Source organism: Haliotis rufescens, unplaced genomic scaffold (genome assembly GCF_023055435.1).
Source record: "Haliotis rufescens isolate VD_foot unplaced genomic scaffold, xgHalRufe1.0.p SCAF_11, whole genome shotgun sequence".
Lineage (NCBI taxonomy): Eukaryota > Metazoa > Mollusca > Gastropoda > Lepetellida > Haliotidae > Haliotis > Haliotis rufescens.
The window spans coordinates 42681635-42700190 of NW_025963791.1; the positions used below are offsets into that span (position 1 = coordinate 42681635).

The following is an 18556-nucleotide window of genomic DNA, read 5'->3' on the forward strand; positions in this document are numbered from 1 at the left end:
ATGTGATACAGGTCACAGACGTTTACCACTTCGGTGAAACCCACGAGCATGGGTATGGTACTGACAAACCTAGAAACATAATTGGGGCGAACCGGGATTCGAACCCACAATCATAGGTTTCTGGCGTGTCCAAGGGACGCAACTCTGCACAGCGAATCTCGGCGCCTTAGACGACTGGCCCACCCGTGCCTCCCAACCAGAAATGAAGAAACATATTAAAACAATGCAGTATATGTGAGTATTTGTTTCAATTTTATTAACACGCAGAAGATATATGATTTAAATTTATCATAAATGAAAAAGTTGAGTATTGCCAGTCTGCATTGTAAGACCTAAGACTGAATGAACGGACGAATGAAAGAACGACCGAATGAACAAATGACGCTTGTGCAATACGTTTGTTAGCCACTACACCTTGCACGGGTTTTCTTTCTGAGTCAGGGCGTTCTGATTTATTCAATTGACATTACAAAATACTATACAGCCACGGTGAGTGCAAACGGGCATGGCACATGATACAATCGACGCTATTCCGGTGACATCAGATTCTGATCAATGGCTCGTGTATCCTCGGGAGCGAAGTCGCTGTTTGTGATACTAGTGAACAGGAGAACAGAATTTACATTTGAATATGTCTCAACCGTTGTCGCTGTGTTATTAACATATAACACCAGAGATTACTAGCTAGATCTTTATTCCTGGTTGATTAATTATTATGTCACTGAAATACATTGTTGTGTAATTAATTCCAGAATTTCAACAAATTACCAACTTTTCCTGTTGCCGGTTCTTTTGTTAAACGGCTTCCAACAGCGATGTTATGAGCAAGTCTCGTGACGAGCGGGTGGCTCGCTTTCTCAACAGCGGCTCAGATTAAGGTGCGGGCAGGCGGTTGTAGATATCGCTCGCCTATTAACCCATGTTTACCCGTCAGTTCGGGTACAGGTCCCAAGGCTCTTTCCGTGACGTGTGACTGAGTGTGAGGCGCAGACGACACGTTAGCGGACATGACATGACAATATGGTGGGCTTCACGCGCAGTGTCCTCATGTTTGCGTTATTCGGGTGCTCTGCCATCCACCCGACAGGTAAGAGACACCGTCAAGGAACATAATGTCACATTTCAGCTGCTAGATAATCTCAAACTACTTGAGGCCATCGATTACACCGGGAGTCAGCGCGGGGGCACATCGCAATGAAACACGCAGTAACTATTGCAACATTGACTCTCGGTGTTCGGGGTGACAGGACATAGAGGGGGCAATACATTAGTACTGCACTGAGACTTGAAACTTGGTAATTAAACTAGGTCATTCAGTAGCTGATAAACTGTAGATGTAAATCTCCAGAGGGTTTAAACGAAGTCTGGTATGTAGTGGTGTCACGCATGATTGCTTTGATCTGTTATGAGCATGGCCTGATTTTACACACGGAGACGAGCCACGCCTTATAGCACGTCTGATTGGTGACACCATAGACTTGCGCGAGTCTACATCAAGGCATTAATTATTAGTTTAAATAATAATTTTAAATTATGTAAATAATAAGACCATGTTGTCACTGTAAGATACTGCAGTCTTTACATATCTAGACTTGCCTATTAGGAGGATAGAAGTACTACGCCTCTGGACTTTTCTTTCAGTGCAGCCTTTGAACAAGGCTAGCAAGACCAGCGCGATACATAGTTTATACAGGGTATGCTTAGAATAAAAAAGGAAAAAGGAGATATTCAGTACAACCAGAGTGGTATACAGTAAGACCTGGATGTAATAAGTAAGATGGATGTTATACAGAACGACACTGTTGTTATAGGTTAGATCAGGGTGGTATACAGTAAGATCTGGATGTAATAAAGTAAGACCTGGATGTTATACAGAACGACACTGTTGTTATAGGTTAGATCAGGGTGGCATTCAGTAAGACCTGGATGTAATAAAGTAAGACCTGGATGTTATACAGAACGACACTGTTGTTATAGGTTAGATCAGGGTGGTATTCAGTAAGACCTGGATGTAATAAAGTAAGACCTGGATGTTATACAGAACGACACTGTTGTTATAGGTTAGATCAGGGTGGTATACAGTAAGACCTGGATGTAATAAGTAAGACCTGGATGTTATACAGAACGACACTGTTGTTATAGGTTAGATCAGGGTGGTATACAGTAAGACCTGGATGTAATAAAGTAAGACCTGGATGTTATACAGAACGACACTGTTGTTATAGGTTAGATCAGGGTGGTATTCAGTTAGACCTGGATGTAATAAAGTAAGACCTGGATGTTATACAGAACGACACTGTTGTTATAGGTTAAATCAGGGTGGTATTAAGTTAGACCTGGATGTAATAAAGTAAGACCTGGATGTTATACAGAACGACACTGTTGTTATAGGTTAGATCAGGGTGGTATTCAGTTAGACCTGGTTGATATACAATAAGACATGTATGTTATACAGTAAGACCTGGATGTAATAAAGTAAGACATGGATGTTATACAGAACGACACTGTTGTTATAGGTTAGATCAGGGTGGTATTCAGTAAGACCTGGATGTAATAAAGTAAGACCTGGATGTTATACAGAACGACACTGTTGTTATAGGTTAGATCAGGGTGGTATACAGTAAGACCTGGATGTAATAAAGTAAGACCTGGATGTTATACAGAACGACACTGTTGTTATAGGTTAGATCAGGGTGGTATTCAGTTAGACCTGGATGTAATAAAGTAAGACCTGGATGTTATACAGAACGACACTGTTGTTATAGGTTAGATCAGGGTGGTATTAAGTTAGACCTGGATGTAATAAAGTAAGACCTGGATGTTATACAGAACGACACTGTTGTTATAGGTTAGATCAGGGTGGTATTCAGTTAGACCTGGATGTAATAAAGTAAGACATGGATGTTATACAGAACGACACTGTTGTTATAGGTTAGATCAGGGTGGTATTCAGTTAGACCTGGTTGATATACAATAAGACACGTATGTTATACAGTAAGACCTGGATGTAATAAGTAAGATGGATGTTATACAGAACGACACTGTTGTTATAGGTTAGATCAGGGTGGTATTCAGTAAGACCTGGATGTAATAAAGTAAGACCTGGATGTTATACAGAACGACACTGTTTTTATAGGTTAGATCAGGGTGGTATACAGTAAGACCTGGATGTAATAAGTAAGACCTGGATGTTATACAGAACGACACTGTTGTTATAGGTTAGATCAGGGTGGTATTCAGTTAGACCTGGATGTAATAAAGTAAGACCTGGATGTTATACAGAAAGACACTGTTGTTATAGGTTAGATCAGGGTGGTATTAAGTTAGACCTGGATGTAATAAAGTAAGACCTGGATGTTATACAGAACGACACTGTTGTTATAGGTTAGATCAGGGTGGTATTCAGTTAGACCTGGTTGATATACAATAAGACATGTATGTTATACAGTAAGACCTGGATGTAATAAAGTAAGACATGGATGTTATACAGAACGACACTGTTGTTATAGGTTAGATCAGGGTGGTATTCAGTAAGACCTGGATGTAATAAAGTAAGACCTGGATGTTATACAGAACGACACTGTTGTTATAGGTTAGATCAGGGTGGTATACAGTAAGACCTGGATGTAATAAAGTAAGACCTGGATGTTATACAGAACGACACTGTTGTTATAGGTTAGATCAGGGTGGTATTCAGTTAGACCTGGATGTAATAAAGTAAGACCTGGATGTTATACAGAACGACACTGTTGTTATAGGTTAGATCAGGGTGGTATTAAGTTAGACCTGGATGTAATAAAGTAAGACCTGGATGTTATACAGAACGACACTGTTGTTATAGGTTAGATCAGGGTGGTATTCAGTTAGACCTGGATGTAATAAAGTAAGACATGGATGTTATACAGAACGACACTGTTGTTATAGGTTAGATCAGGGTGGTATTCAGTTAGACCTGGTTGATATACAATAAGACACGTATGTTATACAGTAAGACCTGGATGTAATAAGTAAGATGGATGTTATACAGAACGACACTGTTGTTATAGGTTAGATCAGGGTGGTATTCAGTTAGACCTGGTTGATATACAATAAGACACGTATGTTATACAGTAAGACCTGGATGTAATAAGTAAGATGGATGTTATACAGAACGACACTGTTGTTATAGGTTAGATCAGGGTGGTATTCAGTTAGACCTGGTTGATATACAATAAGACATGTATGTTATACAGTAAGACCTGGATGTTATAAAGTTAGACCGACAGGATTGGGCGGTCAGGCTCGTTGCCCCCCTGGATTTTTTTATAGAAAACATTTTTCCATGTGAAAGTTAACTTGAATAAGAAATGAATAATCTTATTTGCCCTCCCTGTCCAAAAAAAAGTTAACTACGGCGTTGGCGATATAACTGGAATACTGTTACAAGCGGCGTTAAACCCAACTCGCTCACTCACTCACTCACTATACAAACACAAACTTGCAATACGCAAATTATACATTTTGGACTTGAGATTTATAAAAATACCTGCCAGATTTACAGACCGCCGCTATATAGCTGGAATACAGGTAGATTGTGAAGTTAATCAGTTAGACCAGGATGTTAAACAGTTAGACTGTGATGTTATAGAGGTAGACTGGGATGTTAAACAGGTAGACTACAATGTTGAACAGTTAGACTGGGATGTTGTACAGTTACACTAGGATGTTATACAGGTAGATTGGGAAGTTAAACAGTTAGACTGGGATGTTTTACGGATTGACTGGGATGTTAAACAGTTAGACCAGGATGTTATACAGGTAGATTGGGGAGTTAAACAGTTAGACCAGGATGTTAAACAGGTAGACTACGATGTTAAACAGTTAGACTTGGATGTTATACAGTTACACTAGGATGTTAAACAGGTAGACTACGATGTTATACAGGTAGACTTTGATGTTAAACAGTTAGACCAGGATGTTAAACAGTTAGACTGGGATGTTAAACAGGTAGACTACGATGTTAAACAGTTAGACTGGTATGTTATACAGTTACACTAGGATGTTAAACAGGTAGACTACGATGTTATACAGGTAGACTGGGATGTTATACAGGTAGACTGGGATGTAATACAGGTAGACCAGGAGGTTATACAGTTAGACTGGGATGTTAAACAGTTAGACCAGGATGTTAAACAGTTACACTAGGATGTTATACAGGTAGATTGGGATGTTAAACAGTTACACTAGGATGTTAAACAGTTACACTAGGATGTTAAACTGGTAGTCTACGATGTTAAACAGATAGACCAGGATATTAAACAGACTGGGATGTTATACAGGTAGATTGGGATGTTAAACAGTTACACTAGGATGTTAAACAGGTAGACTACAATGTTAAACAGTTAGACCAGGATGTTAAACAGTTAGACCAGGATGTTAACAGTTAGACCAGGATGTTATACAGTTAGACCAGGTTGTTAAACAGTTAGACTGGGATGTTATGCAGTTAGACTGGATGTTATACGGGTAGATTACGATGTTAAACAGTTAGACTGGGATGTTATACAGTTAAACTAGGATGTTATACAGGTAGACTACGATGTTAAACAGTTAGACCAGGATATTAAACAGTTAGACTGGGATGTTATACAGGTAGATTGGGATGTTAAACAGTTATACTAGGATGTTAAACAGTTACACTAGGATGTTAAACAGGTAGACTACAATGTTAAACAGTTAGACCAGGATGTTAAACAGTTAGACCAGGATGTTATACAGGTAGATTGGGATGTTAAACAGTTAGACTGGGATGTCAAACAGGTAGACTGGGATGTTAAACAGTTAGACCAGGATGTTAAACAGTTAGACTGGGATGTTATACAGGTAGACTACGATGTTAAACAGTTAGACTGTGATGTTATACAGTTACACTAGGATGTTAAACAGGTAGACTACGATGTTATACAGATAGACTTGGATGTTAAACAGTTAGACCAGGTTGTTAAACAGTTAGACTGGGATGTTATGCAGTTAGACTGGATGTTATACGGGTAGACTACGATGTTAAACAGTTAGACTGGGATGTTATGCAGTTAGACTGAGATGTTATACAGGTAGATTGGGAAGTTAAACAGTTAGACTCGGATGTTAAACAGTTAGACCAGGATGTTAAACAGTTAGTCTCGGATGTTAAACAGATAGACTGGGATGTTAAACAGTTAGACTGGGATGTTATACAGGTAGACTGGGATGTTAAACAGGTAGACTACCTTTACAGGTAGATTGGGATGTTATACAGTTAGACCAGGATGTCAAACAGTTAGACCAGGAGGTTAAACAGTTAGATTGGGATGTTAAACATTTCGACCAGGATGTTAAACATTTCGACTGGGATGTTAAACAGTTAGACTGGGATGTTAAACAGGTAGACTACAATGTTATACAGGTAGATTGTGAAGTTAATCAGTTAGACCAGGATGTTAAACAGTTAGACTGGGATGTTATGCAGTTAGACTGGATGTTATACGGGTAGACTACGATGTTAAACAGTTAGACTGGGATGTTATACAGGTACACTAGGATGTTATACAGGTAGACTACGATGTTAAACAGGTAGACCACGATGTTAAACAGATAGACTGGGATGTTAAACAGTTAGACCAGGTTGTCAAACAGTTAGACTGGGATGTTATACAGTAAGACCAGGTTGTTAAACAGTTAGACTGGGATGTTAAACATCTCGACCAGGATGCTCAACAGTTAGACTGGGATGTTACACAGGTAGATTGGGATGTTAAACAGTTAGACTGGGATGTTAAACATCTCGACCAGGATGCTCAACAGTTAGACTGGGATGTTATACAGGTAGATTGGGAAGTTGAACATTTAGACTGGGATGTTAAACAGTTAGACCAGGATGTTAAACAGTTAGACTGTGATGTTATACAGTTAGACTGGGAAGTTTTACAGGTAGACTGGGATGTTAAACAGGTAGACTACAATGTTATACAGGTAGATTGGGATGTTATACAGATAGACCAGGATGTTAAACAGGTAGAGTGGGATGTTAAACAGGTAGACTACGATGTTAAACAGTTAGACTGGGATGTTATACAGGTAGATTGGGAAGTTAAACAGTTAGACCAGGATGTTAAACAGTTAGACTGGGATGTTAAACAGTTAGACTGGGATGTTTTACAGGAAGACTGGGATGTTAAACAGGTAGACTGGGATGTTAAACAGGTAGACTACAATGTTATACAGGTAGATTGGGATGTTATACAGATAGACCAGGATGTTAAACAGGTAGAGTGGGATGTTAAACAGGTAGACTACGATGTTAAACAGTTAGACTGGGATGTTATACAGGTAGATTGGGAAGTTAAACAGTTAGACCAGGATGTTAAACAGTTAGACTGGGATGTTAAACAGTTAGACTAGGATGTTTTACAGGTAGACTGGGATGTTAAACAGGTAGACTACAATGTTTTACAGGTAGATTGGGATGTTATACAGATAGACCAGGATGTCAAATAGGTAGACCAGGATGTTAAACAGTTAGACTGGGATGTTACACAGGTAGACTACGATGTTATACAGGTAGACTACGATGTTATACAGATAGACCAGGATGTCAAACAGGTAGACCAGGATGTTAAACAGTTAGACTGGGATGTTACACAGGTAGACTACGATGTTATACAGGTAGACTACGATGTTATACAGATAGACTGGGATGTTAAACAGTTAGACCAGGTTGTTAAACAGTTAGACTGGGGTGTTATACGGGTAGACTGGGATGTTAAACAGTTAGACCAGGATGTTATATATGTAGACAGTCTCTACTGTATACAGGCCCCTGTGATTCAGGTCCAGACTCAACTGTATACAGGCCCCTGTGATTCAGGTCCAGACTCAACTGTACACAGGCCCCTGTGATTCAGGTCCAGACTCAACTGTATACAGGCCCCTGTGATTCAGGTCCAGACTCAACTGTACACAGGCCCCTGTGATTCAGGTCCAGACTCAACTGTATACAGGCCCCTGTGATTCAGGTCCAGACTCAACTGTATACAGGCCCCTGTGATTCAGGTCCAGACTCAACTGTATACAGGCCCCTGTGATTCAGGTCCAGACTCAACTGTATACAGGCCCCTGTGATTCAGGCCCAGAATCAGCGACCCGTGAAGATTCCGGGGTAGAATAGGTCTTCAGCAACCCATGCTTGCCATAAAAGGCGACTATGCTTGGCGTAAAAAGGCGACTAACGGGATCGGGTGGTCAGGCTCGCTGACTTGGTTGATGCAGGTCATCGGTCCCAATTGCGTGGATCGATGCTCATGATATCAATCCCTGGATTGTCTGGCCCAGACTCGATTATTTTACAGAGTGCGGCGTAAAACAACCAACCAACCCAGACTCAGCTTTATACAGGCCGCTGTGATTCAGGTCCAGACTCAACTGTAAACGGGCCCCTGTGATTCAGGTCCAGACTCAACTGTTTACAGACCGCTGTAATTCAGATCCAAACTGAACTGTATACAGCCCCCTGTGATTCAGCTTTTCAGCTGTATCCAAACCGCAGTGATTCAGGTCCAGACTCAACTGTTACCTGGCCGTTGTGATTCAGTTCCACACTCTGTTGTATGTAGACCGCAGCGGTTCAACTGAAATAGTGCTCACTGCTATGTTAACACCTAGCTGGGTAATAACTGTCCAAGGGATATATTGCCCGTATTCGGTTCGTCATGTTCTATGTTGTAATGTATATAAGCGGCCGATGCGGGTGTTATTGAACACTGTGCCACTCTACAGCTTGATCTCCACGTTGGAACCCTTCACATTTAGGATCATACAATAAGACATTAGATCATATCGACTTTGATTCGTCAATCATAGGTCCCAAAGCAGCACAACAAAGCAGCCTCTGAATAAAGCTGATTTGGAAATCTTATTTTGCTAGTCCGATTTGTTCTTAATGTCAAACCAACAACTCAATTTATACAAATTGAAGAGATGTTTATCTGCTAATTAAATTTTCCTATAATTTCGTACGAAGTTTGCATGTAGATGATTTTGTGTTCAATATCATGCATGATACGATAACAATATATATGTTGAACTTATATATCTTGAATCGTCATGCTATGATATTGAAAAGATATACAATTATTAATCCTTGCTTTAATAGCTTGTCTGTCTTTTCCCCCTAGAAAGCACATCTACAGCTACAATAAGACACCATGGCTCTTCAATTATATCAACAGAATCTTACGTCGACAGTTTGACAGTAAAACAAACAGAGACATTATCAAACCCCGCGAGTGAATCAGTGAAAGAAACAGAGACTGTATCTCGTCCTACAAGTGCTTCTATAAAACTAACAGAAACTATATCTAACTCTGCAAGTGCTTCTATAAAACACACAGAAATTATATCTAGTCCCGCAAGTACTTCAATTATACAAACAGAAACTATACCTAGTCCCGCAAGTACTTCAAGTATACAAACAGAAACTGCATCTAACCCTGCAAGTGCTTCTATAAAACAAACAGAAACTATATCTAGTCCCGCAAGTACTTCAAGTACACAAACAGAAAATGCATCTAACCCTGCAAGTGCTTCTATAAAACAAACAGGAGCTTTATCTAACCTTGCGAGTGAATCAATTAAAGAAACCGAGATCTTATCTCGTCCCGCAAGCGCTTCTATAAGACCAACAGCAGCTATGTTTAGTCCCGCAAGCGCTTCAATAACACCTACAGAAACTATATTTAGCACCGCAAGTGCTTCAATAAAACCAACAGCAACTATATCTTCCCCTACAGGTTCATCCAGCACATCAACAGAAACATCTGACACTGGCAGTTCACCACTGAACACATCTTCCCTAGAGCTCACAGGAACAGCATCCGCCTCCAAAGGAGCAATTGTAGATCTAGCTACATCAAGCCTCAATAGCTCATCACCAGACACAACAGTACCAAACCCGATCACTGATACACTTTCACCCGAACTAACATCTTCCACTGCAAGCTCATTACTCGAACCAACGCCAACGTCTTCCCCTGATAGCTTTTCACTCGAACCAACGCCAACGTCTTCTCCTGATAGCTTATCACTCGAACCAGCGTCATCAACGTCTTCCCCTGATAGCTTATCACTCGAACCAACGCCAACGTCTTCCCCTGAAAGCTTATCACTCGAACCAGCGTCATCAACGTCTTCCCCTGATAGCTTATCACTCGAACCAGCGTCATCAACGTCTTCCCCTGATAGCTTATCACTCGAACCAACGCCAACGTCTTCCCCTGATAGCTTATCACTCGAACCAACGCCAGCGTCTTCTGATAGCTTATCACTCGAACCAGCGTCATCAACGTCTTCCCCTGATAGCTTATCACTCGAACCAGCGTCATCAACGTCTTCCCCTGATAGCTTATCACTCGAACCAGCGCCATCAACGTCTTCCCCTGATAGCTTATCACTCGAACCAGCGTCATCAACGTCTTCCCCTGATAGCTTATCACTCGAACCAGCGCCAACAACGTCTTCCCCTGATAGCTTATCACTCGAACCAGCGCCAACAACATCCTCCTCCTTCAGCTCATCGATGGTACCAACAGTGCCACCCCCACGGCCTGGTAGTTCCACAGTCCACCCAGAGGACCAGAAGTCGGACAAGGGGTCCGGAGCTAGGGTGGCTGCCGGGGTGTGTGTCAGCATAATCTTGGTCCTGGCTGTTGTGGCGGGCATCTTCTACTACAGACGGTAAGTCCTGGAGTGAGGTCGACCCCCGGGAGCCAGTGTGACCCTAGAGGTCGACATGAATACAGACAGGGTAGATTGTTCATCAGCCTAACCCGACGGCGGGGTCTTTGTCAAACAGGGTTTTGTCTGCTCCATTTATAGATCGACGCAGCTTAAGTTGAAACATTGCTGACTGAGGCTCTAAATCGGTGATTTGCTCATTCAAACGTGTTATCATGTGTAATGTATTTTAGTGGCACAAGCATAATGATTAAAATTCTTCAAAGACTTTTGTGTTAGAACAAGTTGTGTCAGCACATCAGGGTATTCTGTAATTTTTTTAGATGATATAACATGTTTTACAGGTGCTACCATGCCAGACGTTGGATTCCTGGGGCGGTGTCCTTCCAGCATATGCCATTCACCAAAAAAGGCTACCAGGATGACGAGGTATGAAGGTCCCATTGTTTATTCACTGAGCATATGAACCTGACAAGTTTTTAAGGGACAAGTATCAACCTAACATTAACGCAAAGATCCGGGTTAGAATTGGTCTTTAGCAACCCATGCTTGCCGTAAGAGGCGACTTACGGGATCAGGTGGTCAGGCTTGCTGATTTGGTTGTAGCATGTCATCGTATCCCAATTCCGTAGATCGATGCTTAAAATGTCAATCACAGGATAAGCCTTATGCTTAAATCGTTAGCTCGTCACACCGAAGACCCAGGTTTGATTTCCCACATGGGTACATTGGGCGAGAGTGATTTCTCGTGTTCCCCCTCGTGATATTACTGGAACGTGGCTAAAAGCGGCCTAAGACCATACTCACTCACTCACTCACATGTTTGTGTCCATCGTCTGTCCATGAACTTTCCATATGAATCTCGAATGGTAGAATTTGTCCTTTAAATATTACAAGTGGCTCTCATACACGAATACTTGACATCAGGGGCGGTCGGGTAGCCTAGTGGTTAAAGCGTTCGCTCGTCACGCCGAAGACCCGTGTTCGATTCCCGACATGGGTACAATGTGTGAAGCCCATTTCTGGTGTCCCCCGCCGTGATGTTGCTGGGATATTGCTAAAAGCGGCGTAAAACCATACTCACTCACTCAATCACTCACTTGACATCAAATGACCTTCACAACACACCAGCTATGTGTTTAAGGGACAAGTATATACCTAACATTAACGCGAAGATCGGGGTTAGAACTGGTCTTTAGCAACCCATGTTTGCCGTAAAAGGCGACTAACGGGATCGGGTGGTCAGGCTTGCTGACTTGGTCGATGCATGTCATCGTATCCCAATTGCGGAGATCGATGCTCATAACGTCAATCACTGGAGTGTCTGGTCCAGACTCACATAGGTGGAATGTTGCTAAGTGCGGCTTTAAACAACAAACAAAAACATAAACGCGCAATCGGCATAATATCTAAATATATTCTGAATCTGTTTCTTGGTCAACTTAAGTGATTTACGAAGATAAAGACGCCCAACTCACATATTAATATCCATACATAAAATATAAAGGATACAGTTATCTTGGTTTGTATTGTAGCTATAGATTACTGTGGTCGAAAACTTTAAGTAATATTGCAATTCAGGCAAGAAAGGTGTTCATGGCCCTTTTAAGTAGTATACATTCCTTGAAACCATACTCGCCTCACTTTTACTTCAAATTATTTGATGCAAAGATGACACCAATACTTTTATACGGGGCCGAAATTTGGGGGTTCAGTGACATAGAACCGCTAGAAAAAGTTCAATTGTATGCATGTAAGCGTCTTTTAAATGTAAAGTTATCAACTTCAAATAATGGGGTGTTAGGCGAGTGTGGTAGATACTCTATCCAGGTGCTTGCTGTTTTGAAATGTTTCAAATATTGGCTGTCTCTTTTAAATAAATTATGCAGGAATCCCGCTTACCCCCCTAAAAAATGTGAAAATATGTGGCGCTTGTACGATGAATAAGGCCACGTAAATTGGATAACGAAACTTATAACTGTTATTTCAGATTAGGATTTGGTGATGTCTGGTTCTTTCAAACATGTGGTAATAAAACCGTACATTTTAATATGCTACGTCAATGGTTAAAAGAAAACTTTTTTCAGGTTTGGCATATTGATTTATCTGAAAGCCCCAAAATGGCTTATCATGCACAGTTTAAAACATCCATTTCATGTGAGAACTATTTGAGTAGTATTACTGTAAATAAATTCAGAACCACACTGACTCGTTTTCGACGTGGACGACATTATAATATTCCTCGTGAATTTAGAAAATGTACAGTTTGTAACTTAAACCATATCGAAAATGAATATCACTTTTTGTTAATTTTTCCAGCATATAGCCATCTTAGGCAAAGTTACTTAAAATCTAAATTTTACATCTTTCGAAATATTCTGAAGTGTAATACCCTGCTGTCATCGCAAGTCCAATTATCAATATGAATACAGCAAAGTACTTGTTTTATGCCAATGCTGTAAGAACACAAATACTCCAAAATGTATAATGTGCAACTATGTTAAAACTGCTTTTGTTCAAAAGCAAAGAAATGTATTATATCTTTTACTGTTTGCACCTTAATTGTATTTCGTCTGTACAAAAACGTCCGTGGCCTACAGGTACTGAAACAAAGTGAAGTGAAACATGAAGGAAGTCATCTCGCTGTTCCATGGTATTGTTGATGTATATCATGAGTTTACTTTGTTTTTAGGGAACCCTGATTCTACCCAACATGAAATAAAAAGGCTGGGGTCATTTTTGCGTTGATGAAAGCACCATTAAGGACACATTGCGTTACCCGCTCGAATGCTCGTCCGTGAATGTGTACACTGAATTTCTAACTGTGATATATAATTATGTACATCGAGTTGCCATGGACGACGTCACCAGAGCATCGTGGTATTCCCAGCATCCCCTGCGCACAGGAGAACATCCGGGTCACCCAAAGTGACCAGAACATCCGGGTACTTGATGCAGATTCACCGGGGAAGTTTTCGTCCATTCACGCAGATAACGTCAACACACACGTAGTCTCCGTGTTGAACGAGAAGATATGGCATATATGTACGCAGGAGCTTTGATCACCTGTGCCATGCCCAAATATTGTATCTGGACATTTAATCTATTCTTGTGTTAATATATTTTGATATCGTAACATATAAGCACGGAAAGAAACAGTACCGTCTAATGACTATGAACATGATATTGTCATGCTTATATCTATAGCAATGTGAGATATTTTACGTGATGGGTATATCAACTTATTCTCCTGAGTTCAACGCCCTCAACCTCAATATAATTCTGCTGTTTCGGTTGTTTTAAATGACCTCCATATATTGCTACTGTTTCAGGAGGTTATTAAATGACCTCCATATATTGCTGCCGTTACGGGAGGTTGTTAAATGACCTCCACATATTGCTACTGTGTATTGAGGTTGTTAAATGACCTCCACATATTGTAACTGTTTCTGGAGGTTGTTAAATGACCTCCACATATTGCTACTGTTACGGGAGGTTGTTAAATGACCTCCATATATTGCTACTGTTTATGGAGGTTGTTAAATGACCTCCACATATTGCTACTGTTTCTGGAGGTTGTTAAATGACCTCCATACATTGCTGCTGTTGCTGGAGGTTGTTAAATGACCTCCATATATTGCTGCTGTTTCTGGAGGTTGTTAAATGACCTCCATATATTGCTGCTGTTTCTGGAGGTTGTTAAATGACCTCCATATATTGCTGCTGTTTCTGGAGGTTGTTAAATGACCTCCATACATTGCTGCTGTTTCTGGAGGTTGTTAAATGACCTCCATATATTGCTGCTGTTGCTGGAGGTTGTTAAATGACCTCCACATATTGCTACTGTTTCTGGAGGTTGTTAAATGACCTCCATATATTGCTACTGTTTCTGGAGGTTGTTAAATGACCTCCATATATTGCTACTGTGTATTGAGGTTGTTAAATGACCTCCACATATTGCTACTGTTTCTGGAGGTTGTTAAATGACCTCCATACATTGCTACTGTTTCTGGAGCTTGTTAAATGACCTCCATATATTGCTACTATTTCTGGAGGTTGTTAAATGACCTCCATATATTGCTTCTGTTGCGGGAGGTTGTTAAATGACCTCCACATATTGCTACTGTTTCTGGAGCTTGTTAAATGACCTCCATATATTGCTGCTGTTTCTGGAGGTTGTTAAATGACCTCCATATATTGCTACTGTTTCTGGAGGTTGTTAAATGACCTCCACATATTGCTACTGTAATGGGAGGTTGTAAATGACCTCCATATATTGCTGCTGTTTCTGGAGGTTGTTAAATGACCTCAAAATATTGCTTCTGTTACGGGAGGTTGTTAAATGACCTCCACATATTGCTACTGTTAAGGGAGGTTGTTTTAAATTACCTCAGAAGTCAAGACTCTTCACTGGACGTTTTTAAATGACGCTAATGAAGGCCAATGTTACGACCACGACAACGACATCTGCAGCAGCAGTATACACAACGTCGTGGTCGGCGGGACAGTGTGTACAGACATATTGAGGGATGTTTTATTTTCCATTGAAATGTATAGCCTTTACGAGAAGTGGATATATGGATAAAATGGATAAAAGTTGACCTGTGTTATTGTTTACATGCATTCGAAGACAAAAATGTCGAAGTCTGCAAAAGTTGTTTACAGGTTTTGGCTCACTTTGTCATATGAAATGTGTAACTTGTCATGTGCTTGTGGTGCGGCTAGTAGTCTTATGCTTAAAGCGTTAGCTCGTCATACCGAAGAGTGAGTGAGTGAGTTGGGTTTAACGCCGCTTTTAACATTATTTGAGTTATATCACGGCGTGTCAGATTAATGTTGGAGGAAAGCCCGAAGTGATGCAGGTCTCAGACGTTTACCACTTTGGTGAAACCCACGGGCACGGGAATGGTGCTGGCAAACCTAGAAACATAATTGGGGCGAACCGGGATTCGAACCCACAATCATAGGTTTCTGGTGTGCCCAAGGGACGCAACTCTGCACAGCGAATCGCGGCACCTTAGACGACTGGGCCACCCGTGCCCCCTGTCACATCGAAGACCCAGCTTCGATCCCCAAATGTGTACAATGGGCGAGAGTGAGTTCTGGTGTTATATCCAAGCATATCCAAAACCCAACATAAACACTGACTATTTAACCTTTGTCGCCCAAGAATATCTGTTTTGAGAATCTAAGAGACATGACATGTCATAGGCTTTTGGGAGTAGACGGTAATTTGGCAAGTGAATAGTGATAACCAATATTTTACACATCTAATAAATAATTCACCGAACAATTGGTGTCTTCCATATTCGGCAATAGTCATAACATTTGGCGTCCGTTGTCATATGCCAAAAAATGTTTTACATGCTGAAAATTGTTTTGTCCCTAGGACATTAAATCTTTGGCTACCACACAGTTCAGATCCATACAGAAGACGAGGTTTTATCTTCATGTCGAATATCTTGAAATGCATGTCGTAAGTTAAGAGTCCAATGCTATTAAAAGTTCAGGGCCGGTCGGGTAGCCTAGTGGTTAAAGCGTTCGCTCGTCACGCTGAAGACCCGGGTTCAATTCCCGACATGGGTACAATGTGTGAAGCCCATTTCTGGTGTCCCCCGCCGTGATATTGCTGGAATATTGCTAAAAGCGGCGTAAAACCATACTCACTCACTCACTCACTCACTCTTAAAAGTTCATAGAGTTCTCGTTTGCCCGTTACACTAGTGCTTTCAACTGACTTTTCTAAATTGAGAAACTACTTCAATGTTACCAATGCTAACAAATTTCCACGATTCCCATTTCTTAACAGGATCGTATTTTCAAGAAACAACAATCTTTGTTTCATCAAGATTGATAGATAGTTTCCACAAGGCACAGTGTGATTTCAAGGTATTCAAATGCTTCTGAAGTCCATACATGAAGTACATTATCTGAGAAACGAATAATGTCACCTGCAAAAAGCAATATCAGAAACCCCCTGTAAGAGGTGAGGTGAGGTGAAATGGGGTTTAACGTCGCGTCCAAGATTATTGCACTTATATAGCGACGTGCATGTACGTGTGTGTGTTTGTGTGGCTGCTTGTACTAGTCCGGACTGATGCCGATTCATAGTGCTATCTCACTGAGATACCATGCCGCAGTTTAACATCAATATCCCACTCAGACACAGTATACTGACTCCGAGCCGACCAGTCCTTGTTTTAGCCCCTTAATGCCGAGCGCCAGACAGGGAAACAACAAATACCATCTTTTAACGTCTTTTGGTATGACGCGGCCGGGGATCGATCCCCGGACCTTCCGCTCTCCGGGCGGACGCTCTACCACTAGACCACGAAGGCGGTCCCCTGTAAGATATAACTGTGTTCCTCTATCTCCTTTCAAATCACTTCACCTGGCTGTACGTCCTTACTACTAGGAACAATGGTATAGACAATGGAATGAACATCTAACTGTAGTCCTTACTACTGGCATCAATGGAATGAATAGCTGACAGTAGTCCTTACTACTAAGAACAATGAAATGGACATCTGACTGTAGTCCTTACAACTGGGAACAATGGAATGTGCATCTGACTGTAGTCCTTACCAGAAGGGACATTGAAATGTGCATCTGACTGTAGTCCTTACCAGAAGGGACATTGAATGGACATCTGACTGTAGTCCTTACTACCAGGAGCAATGTTTTAGACATCTGACTGTACGTCCTTACTACTAGGAACAATGGAATGAACATCTGACTGTAGTCCTTACTAGTGGGAACAATGGAATGAACATCTAACTGTAGTCCTTACTAGTGGGAACAATGGAATGAACATCTGACTGTAGTCCTTACTAGTGGGAACAATGGAATGAACATCTAACTGTAGTCCTTACTAGTGGGAACAATGGAATGAACATCTAACTGTAGTCCTTACTACTAAGAACAATGAAATGGACATCTGACTGTAGTCCTTACCAGAAGGGACATTGAATGGACATCTGACTGTAGTCCTTACCAGAAGGGACATTAAATGGACATCTGACTGTAGTCCTTACTACTGGGAACAATGAAATGGACATCTGACTGTAGTCCTTACTTCTAGGAACAATGGAATGGACATCTGATTGTAGTCCTTACTACTAGGAACAATGGAATGGACATCTGACTGTAGTCCTTACTACTGGGAACAATGAAATGGACATCTGACTGTAGTCCTTACTACTAGGAACAATGGAATGGACATCTGATTGTAGTCCTTACTACTAGGAACAATGAAATGGACATCTGACTGTAGTCCTTACTACTGGGAACAATGAAATGGACATCTGACTGTAGTCCTTACTACTGGGAACAATGGAATGGACATCTGACTGTAGTCCTTACTACTGGGAACAATGAAATGGACATCTGACTGTAGTCCTTACTACTGGGAACAATGGAATGGACATCTGATTGTAGTCCTTACTACTGGGAACAATGAAATGGACATCTGACTGTAGTCCTTACTACTGGGAACAATGAAATGGACATCTGACTGTAGTCCTTACTACTGGGAACAATGGAATGGACATCTGACTGTAGTCCTTACTACTGGGAACAATGAAATGGACATCTGACTGTAGTCCTTACTACTGGGAACAATGAAATGGACATCTGACTGTAGTCCTTACTACTAGGAACAATGGAATGGACATCTGATTGTAGTCCTTACTACTGGGAACAATGAAATGGACATCTGACTGTAGTCCTTACTACTGGGAACAATGGAATGGACATCTGACTGTAGTCCTTACTACTAGGAACAATGGTATGGACGGCTGACTGTAGT

At 41.1% G+C, this 18556-nt stretch overlaps 1 protein-coding gene across 4 annotated transcripts; it reads left to right on the plus strand.

The window, feature by feature from the left end:
• The first annotated feature begins 810 nt into the window (after positions 1-810).
• On the plus strand, positions 811-15350 carry LOC124123247 (putative protein TPRXL). 4 transcript variants are annotated; one of them, XM_048392787.1, is made up of 5 exons: positions 811-1087; positions 9192-10271; positions 10557-10749; positions 11094-11178; positions 13442-15350. In XM_048392787.1, exons 1-5 carry the CDS (start codon positions 1021-1023, stop codon positions 13469-13471), a joined length of 1455 nt encoding a protein of 484 aa, XP_048248744.1. In that variant the 5' UTR covers positions 811-1020; the 3' UTR covers positions 13472-15350. The 4 variants fall into 4 exon arrangements, 3 of the variants coding, with proteins under 3 accessions (XP_048248744.1, XP_046342506.2, XP_046342509.2); XR_007219997.1 differs by having other exon boundaries at positions 818-1087; positions 9192-10749; positions 13442-14364; positions 14685-15350; XM_046486550.2 differs by having other exon boundaries at positions 818-1087; positions 9192-10749.
• Positions 15351-18556: the final 3206 nt, after the last annotated feature.